Source organism: Mustelus asterias, chromosome 9 (genome assembly GCF_964213995.1).
Source record: "Mustelus asterias chromosome 9, sMusAst1.hap1.1, whole genome shotgun sequence".
NCBI lineage: Eukaryota > Metazoa > Chordata > Chondrichthyes > Carcharhiniformes > Triakidae > Mustelus > Mustelus asterias.
In genome coordinates this window covers 83,388,191-83,396,478 of record NC_135809.1, presented here as the reverse complement: position 1 = coordinate 83,396,478, position 8,288 = coordinate 83,388,191, and the positions used below count along the sequence as shown (strand labels likewise).

Genomic DNA, 8,288 nt, shown 5'->3' with positions numbered 1-8,288 from the left:
GGCGATAATTCTGTCATTCAATGTTAGTAATATCAAAATTGGCCAGCCGTTCACGATTTGGGTATCGACTTCCATTCTAATGCTATCTGACCTACTGACTGTTCTCCCGTGTTTTCTGTTTGAATTTCAGCTCCGCAGAATTGAAATTACTTTTTGTTTTCCCATTCTGATACCAGCCAATTCGGGGGTGCGGGGGGGGGGGGGGGGGGGGGGTGTGTGATCAGTGGTTCTGTTCGGGCTCTCGCTTGCATTTTCTCACGCTGAATTACTGACACGAGAAGGTGGTTTTCGCGCACAAATATAAACCGCAGAGCTGGAGGAAATTTACAGAAACTGCAACGACTCTTCCAACCTTACACACTTTCTGTTTCACAGATTCGCAGTCACGGCGGAGAAACCCTAAACTCGACAAGTCTTTCACCAAAACCCCAGTGCAATCCTTGGTGACAGAATTAGCCTATCTTCTGAATATTTCCGTCCATTCTCTCGCCTTGCCCACGGTGCTGCCCTGCGGTGGACCAGAAATCAGAGAGACTGGCTGCAATCCCCGCTATATATAATGGGCTGATGTTTAAAAACTGAGAATGTTTGGAGATTTCACATACTATAATCAGTAGTATGACCGTCCCTTACCCATTCCCCAAATCTAAATCCCGACTTGCAGGTAATTAGACTGTGTTTGTGTGGAACATTGGCCGATGAAAGCCAATCTGTTGTTCTGTGGTAATGGCAACTGGACAGAAAGCAACTCCCCTCCCCCAACATATACAAGTCAGAAAGAAAAAAAAGTCAGCTTTAATTTTTAAAAGGACTGAATATTGTCCCCATTCAAACCACTCATAAAACACATTGAACGGAATTCGAATGTTATGTCCCTCGTAGAGAGTTAGTGAATTAGATGAAAATGAATAACTTACTGCCGGGCATTCTCTCCAGGACACATGTTTCTGAACTAATCCACTGAGGGACATTGGAGGCGCTGCCTTCCTGATTCGACTAGGAGAAAGTTACACACAGGCCATCAATCTCAGCCACCAACCCACTACCCCCCCTTCCCCCCGTCTTATTTTTTATTGTAGGGGAATTAAATGAAGAAGGCGGGAATTCGGCCAGCTTTTGCCTCGTAGCGAAAAAGAGCAGGTGTTTTGAAAGAAGTCAGATTGAGTGGGACAATTGGTGAATCACTGATGGTAGGGGGCCAGGCGTATGACCCCCCCCCCCCCCCCCCCCCAGTCAGCCGGGTTTGAGTTGGGTCCTGCGGGGAGATAGGTCCAACATTTGACCTGGCTCTGGAGATACAGCCCAGTTCTGGCTCCAAATACTTGACCATTGAATTGCCATTCTGTACTGCCTGTTTAAAGCAATGTGGTTGATTGTTAAAATGCCCTCTTAAATGGCTGACTATAAATTCTCATTCTGTACCGCCTGTTATGTTAATATATATTTATAAAGCAATATTAAAATGCCCCAGTAAGCCACTCAGCTCAAGGACAATTCGGGTTGGGCCTAAATACTGGCCCAGCCATGACACCCAGATCCCATGAATGAATAATGTGTCGATTTACAAAGAAAAACACGATTCACGCCCTCCAACAATATCCTGTCAAATAAAAATTTCTTCTGCAATATTTAGCTTACTTCGGCAGCCCAACAGCTTAAGTCCAGCACTTAACGAGTTGTTTAAAGATTCTATCTTACACAGGCCCGCGCGGTCATTGCAGCGAGAGGGTGAAGAGTAACGTTTTGTAACACAGCAGCTCAGCATTCACCCAGAGGCCATGACAGCAATCACTCACAGACCATGCAGAGGCGGGAGGCGGTTGTGGAGATGTTAAGTTTCCACACACGACTGTGCAACAGACCACTCAGAGAATCAGGACGAGAAGATAAAGGAGACTCGGTACTGTGTGTGTGTATCATTGAAAAGGGTATTCATTTATTCAGCGGAAAAAAAAGATATGCATTTTTTTGTCTTTCCAAATGTGACCCACGCACACACAAGTGGCAGTGGCACGTGAACGGCTCAGGAAAACAAAAACAAAAAAGGGACAGCTCACCTTCAAGTAACCTAAACATTTTTTTAGCTACAAAACAGGGTCTGAACGAAAGACACAAAACTAAAAAAATAAAAAAAAACACAATATTTACAAATTTTGTAAATAAAGCAAGTCAACAGCGCCCTTTTGTCCCACAACAAAGGGAGATCATTGGGAGCCACAACTGATCAGAACCATTCTTAACATAAATAGTAAATATAAGTTAGTATAAGCCTTTGTATTTTACAAATATACATCTCGAGTTGTACTGAGAGACATCAGCAGAGCACTATTTATTTAGAACTGACTTTTTTTTTGCCCGTAATATACTCATTGTGAATCATGTACACTTCCTCTTGGTCAGTGTCGATACACACAATGCAACTGGATAGGTTCACATTGCACGCTGTGCTCCTTTCTAACACTGCTGCAGTGGTACCTCCGCCACTGGAGGTTGCTTTTGCTACATGTACTGCGCATTCATTCCACATATTCGAAAGGCGGCCAATCATTCGCTCTTCTGAATTTCGGATCAAATGTCTTTTTATTCTTTGCTCAGTCTGGGAGTAGTCGTCAAGATGGTGATCGGCGCTGTCAGCCACTTCTTTCGGTAATCAAAATTCGTAAAAAAAAAAGTGGAGTGCAAATATCTACAAAGTGCAGTGGGAGAGAGGGTGGGGAAAAAAATAGAGAAGGGAAAAGAACACCATTAGTGGCCGGATCCTGAGGCAGACAATAGAATGTGTTAATGACATTACTAAATCAGATCTTCCCCCACACTAGTGGTGAGTCAGCTCAAATCTACCCACACCCGTGACGTCTGCAGCCACCCCTCCCCCCACCCCACCCACCCCCCGCCTGACGTCACCATGAAACATTAACACCCCCCCAAAAAAAAAGTTAGTAAAATCCTGACTGTCAGAGATTGTGACTCAGGTTACAAATTCAAACAAATAAAGCAACAGAAAAAAGTCATAACCAGATCCCTAATCATGGCCAGGTAATTCTGCCGCTTTAAGCCCACTCCCACTGTCTCCCCCTCCCCACATCAAACACACAACTGAACAGCTCCGAAAAGTGCTTTAAAAGAAAACAGATTCCCGGGAGCTGGAGCTCGCCTTCTCCAAATATTAGTCACGGGACAAAATGACAGCCCAAAACCTCGCCCCAAAAGCCTGACGTAAAAGCCCGAGTGAATTGTTTACTACAAGGTCTACTATCAACCATTTCTCATTGCTCCCCACACACACAGCCCTTGTTTTTATCCTCCCAGCCCTTCTTCGAGGGACTCACTTTAGTTTCTGTCCTTTTTTTTCTTGCCTTATCGTATTCTCTTGCGTGGAGTCTGTTCCCCCGACATCCCAGAGAGGGGGCCGTTCTCACTGGCACCTTTAGATCCGACCGTCTTCTTTCGCTTGGCGAAAAAATCTGTTCACGATAAGATTTGTGTTTAGAACAAAAAAAACAAAAAAGGCCATTTGACTCTTTTCCCCAATTACAATGATCAAACCCCCGGTTACATTAAATAATGTCGACATGTTTAAAACACTGCATTTGTTTTTTTTTATAAAAAGGTCATTTAACTCTTTCAAGTATTCAAATCTGGTCAAATAATTAAATGTTTTATTCCCAACATTTTGGCGGAATGAGCCTTGGAAACGGCAAGGAGATCTATGGACTTTTATCATTCTGTTGGTTCGCATTGTGAGCTGTTCTCCCCTTAAAGCAGAATGTTGCTGTGCAAGCATTTCTCAAAGAGAGCGAGCTCTACTACACGGTACCAAAACAACTCGCCCTTCAACAACAACCACCAGGAGAGATTACAATCTGCACCCATTACAAACCAAACACACACTGAAAGGCTCTTATTTAAAACAACACTGCTTGTTCCCCTCACCTGTGATGCGTGCCGTGGAACCCCTTTTGCACGAGCAAGCCCCCCTGGCCCCTTTAATTCCTGAGTGCAAGTTATCCGATCGGTTCTCCTGGTTGGTCTCGCTGCTTTCCAGTCCCAACAACCGGTTGACCAGGTCGGGCGAGTCCCTGCTGTCCAGGCCGGCGGAATCGCTGCTGTCGGTGTCCGAGCTGCCGGGCTCCGGAGGCGGGCACGGCAGCCGCACCTTGCCCCTCTGGACGCTCTCCCGGTAGAAAGCGGGCACGTCGCCGCCTTCCTCCCACTGGTACTGCCCTCCCTGCAGCGGGGTGTCGGTGGCGAAGTTGAAGTTCCACTTCCTGCGGTCCCTCTCGCTGATCTCCCGCAGCCTGCTCTTGGTCTCCCGCCGCAGCTCGTCGTGGTCGATGGGTCCGAAGAGGCTCCTACACACGGCCGTCCTGGCGTGCAGGGGGTAGGTCCTCCTGGCCGCCATCCTCTCCAGGCAGCCGCTGGGGAGCTGCTGCACGCTGGACATGGCACGTCCCGGTGAAATGCCAAGAGCGGGGGAAGGAGGAGAGGGAATTACACCAGCAAACGGGGGGTGGGGGAATTGGAGGGTGGGAAGCTCCTTCTGCAAACAGTGGGGTAGCTGTTGCCAATAAAGTGAATGCTACAAGAAGCAGAGCCCTGGGGCAGGATTTAATGTGTATTCAGGAGAAGAACGATACCGCTCTGGCTGCCGCGTTTGCGATGTTTCTCTGCCGCCAGCTCTTCGATGCTATTTAACCAGCACACTCAGCTCCCGCCCTCCTTTCCCCTCACTGCCCAATCCCTTCATTCAAACCCCCCTCTGACCACGCCCACCCCCCACTGGCACCGCCCCCATCTGCCTGGATTGGGCCAGGTCCCTGTCAATCAGCAGGGCTGGGCTGCCTTTGATTGGCAGCCCGCGTCCTCTCTTTGTTTACGCCAGGATCTACTTACTACGATTACTCCACCAAAGAGTTGCTGAGTGTGGGACAATGTGCAAAGACACACACACACACACTGGCCTTTTAAACCTCTATCACCAGAAACAATAACAAATTCGCAGCTGCAAACCAGCTTATCAAACCAATTATAAGATTGTCGCTGCAAAACACGTAAAAATCCATCTCTACTTGACTCATACACATCTCACACGTTCCTCGCCAAAATATTACTTGGTAATGTATTATTATATAGCGTGCAGGAATTTTTTTTAACCTCCTCGTTGTGAATTGGGTGGAGACCGCAGAGGTGCTTTTAACTCAACATGGGCTTTTAAAGAATGTTTACGAGTTCCAGGGGTAATAAAAACATTTTTTGAGGTTTTTTAACTTAATGATGGTTTCAGTTCCAACAGACAAAACAATACTTTATCCCTGTGGGGTTCTGAGCGCAGCGCTGAAGAAAAGCCCGTCAGCTGCTAGAGTAAACACAGGTTTGGGAAAACACGTTCCTCCCTCTCTCTGATCCACAGCGATACTGGTTGTAAACTCTCTTTTTGCTGTAGTGTTGCACGCATTCAGCTGCTGCGGTCGTTCTCTTCCTTCTCTGGAGTGTGGTGACTTTGTCAACGAAACCTTTTAGGGAGTTGTTTACATCCCGCATCTTCCCGCTGGGAAAACCGATAACATTTGAGTCCTATTAACTGACGACTTTCTGACAAATATACCACCTTACATGGCGAAGCTCCTTCACCGACATCAGGAACCCACCTCCTCTCCCCCCCCCAACTGCCTTCACCTCACAGCAGATTAGCCATCGCCGTTGCTCGCCCCCTGTGGAGGAGGCAGTTTCGTATTGTTGTAAAATACACATTGTTCCGGCTACAACGAAACTGCACCACAGACCTGTGTGTGTTTAGGGAATCTTTTATTTTCTTTTTCTTAAAAAAATACACACACACACACGTTTGTTGTGATGTGGCTTTTGCGTGTTGGTGAAATAAGACACTCTCCCCTCCACCCACCCTCCTGCTGTAATCCAGTCTCTGACCCCTGTACTCAGAAGGCAATTTACACCGACTCTAACCCCACCTTTGCCAGCGCACACATTACCTGATGCAATATCCCCGACATCTTCACAGAATCCGGAAATTCGGAAAAAAAGAATTTGGAAATTTGCATAGGTTATTGAAAAAGATCACACCAAATGACCCAGGGAATCCCCCCCCCCCCCCAGCCAAAAAAAATCAAGATAATAACATGTGGAGCGAAGCGGAGTATTGTTAATAACAGATTTGACCCAGTGGGGTCTGGAGACAGAAGCTTCAGACAGATTATTTAATTCACAGAAAGGCAAACTGGCCGCACACGCTCGCTTGGGCAGACTTTATTACAACTCCATAGACTTCAGTTCAAATGCAGAGGAGTCGTTGCTTACGCAATGTGTCATTTAAAGCCGCAATGTCTCCTGCGGTCTTGTAACAAAGTTCAAGTTGTCATTCAGCAACTTTGCAACGCATAGTAATTGCTCTAAAAATACCTGGCTACTCCCTATTAATAAACAGAGCATGACCCCACCCCACACACACCCTCTCCAAAGAAAATACACTTGCAGACATGGGAATATTTTTTCCTCAATCTCAAAAGGTCCTGTGATTCACACACTATAAACTTAAAAGTAGAGCCCAACAACGGTCCCAGGTGGGAGTAGACCAAAGCGGATTAAAGATTCCTTTTAACATTAAAGAAAAACGATTTTCTCTAAGCCTTTGGAGTACTTTAATTTATTTTTGGAATGCCTTTAACCTGGTGTTGTGAGACTTCATACTTATTTTTGGAAGGTGGATGTTTACTCATACTCCTGGGTTTCATGTCGTCGAATCCTGCCAGAGATGGGATTGAAGCTTAACACAGATAATCTTCTGTCTGGTACCTCATGACTACTGACGGTATCATCAGGGTTCAATGAAAGTAGTACACTGGTTAAACTAGCCAGACAGAACAAATGGGGCCGTGTGGGTGTACGCCTTTAAGCACAACAATCTCATCCACTGTTCAAAGTTGTTGCAGAGATTTAAACATTTTAAATGAGCAGGAAACGTGATCACACACATACAAAGGGAAGTGTTCAATCATTCATTAATAAAAACGCTAAAATATTTTATTCATGCAATGTGGGGGCGACTCGTGTAGGCTATCATTTTTTTATTAAAAACTCTTTGCTCCAAGAATTCAGGGCACCAAATATGGATTAAGCCATTTCTAAAACGATGGAATTGGCCCCGAGTGACACTGGTTGGATGGAAAATGCTTTGATAAAGTTTTGATAATAGTTATGTAAATGTCAGAGACCACATTGAATTCCGATCGTGTTTGTAATACCGGAGTCCGCCCCACGCTATGAAATTGCACACGGAGCACATTCAGATACACCATTCATAGGTAACAAGTCTTTCCTTTATAACATCATCTCAGTCTTAAAATACGCAGCTATGCTTAACTTCGCAGAGACCAGTTGGTGGGCGAGTCGAAATAAATTACACAATGGTGGTAGCAGACTAGCTGTTACTGCTTCTAACAAGTGACATAGTCAGGGAGCAGATTTAAAGTCCATGCTTACAATGGGGGTTCCGCATCAAAGTGCTTTTTAAAGCATTGACTTACTAGGCGAGCATTTTCTTATATTTACTTGTTGGGAAGACTGGCAAACAATGTGATATATATGTGAGCGGCTGGCCGAACATGTGCCAATGTTGAGTGATAGGGCATTATGGGCCGAGGGCTGCTCTCCATGGTGTTAGCTGTGTTAGATCATAAGACCATAAAATGTAGGAGCAGGATTAGGCCATTTGGCCCATCGAGTCTGCTCTGCCATTCAATCATGGCTGATAAGTTTCCCAACCCCATTCTTCTGCCTTTTCCCCGTAACCCTTGATCCCCTTACCAATCAACAACCTACCTATCTCTGCCTTAAATATACTCAATGACCTGGCCTCCACGGCCTTCTGTGGCATTGAATTCCATAGAATCACCACCTCTGGCTGAAGAAATTCCTCCTCATATTGGTTCTAAAAGATCATCCCTTTACTCTGAGGCTGTGCCCTCATGTCCTAGTCTCTCCTACTGATGGAAACACCTTCCCCATGTCCACTCTATCCAGGCCTTTCATTATCCTGTAAATTTGAATGAGATCCCCTCTCATCCTTCTAACCTCCACATAGACACAGAGTCCTCAAATGCTCCTCATACTCCAGCTTTTCATTCCAGGGATCATTCTCATGAACCTCCTCTGGACCCTCTCCAGAGCCAGCACATCCTTCCTTAGATACGGGGCCCAAAATTGCTCACAATATTTCAAATGTGGTCTGACCAGAGCCTTATGAAGCATCAGCAGTACATCCCTGCTTTTGT

General features: G+C 45.8%; 1 protein-coding gene across 1 annotated transcript; it reads right to left on the bottom strand.

Annotated features, from left to right (window-relative positions):
• Window positions 1-1,912: 1,912 nt before the first annotated feature.
• cdkn1cb (cyclin dependent kinase inhibitor 1Cb) lies at window positions 1,913-6,029 on the bottom strand. The gene is made up of 3 exons (XM_078220449.1): window positions 3,934-6,029; window positions 3,330-3,464; window positions 1,913-2,686 (listed from the first exon to the last, which is right to left on the bottom strand). The coding sequence occupies exons 1-2, from the start codon at window positions 4,442-4,444 to the stop codon at window positions 3,358-3,360; spliced, it is 618 nt and encodes a 205-aa protein (XP_078076575.1). The 5' UTR covers window positions 4,445-6,029; the 3' UTR covers window positions 1,913-2,686; window positions 3,330-3,357.
• Between the last annotated feature and the right edge of the window lie 2,259 nt (window positions 6,030-8,288).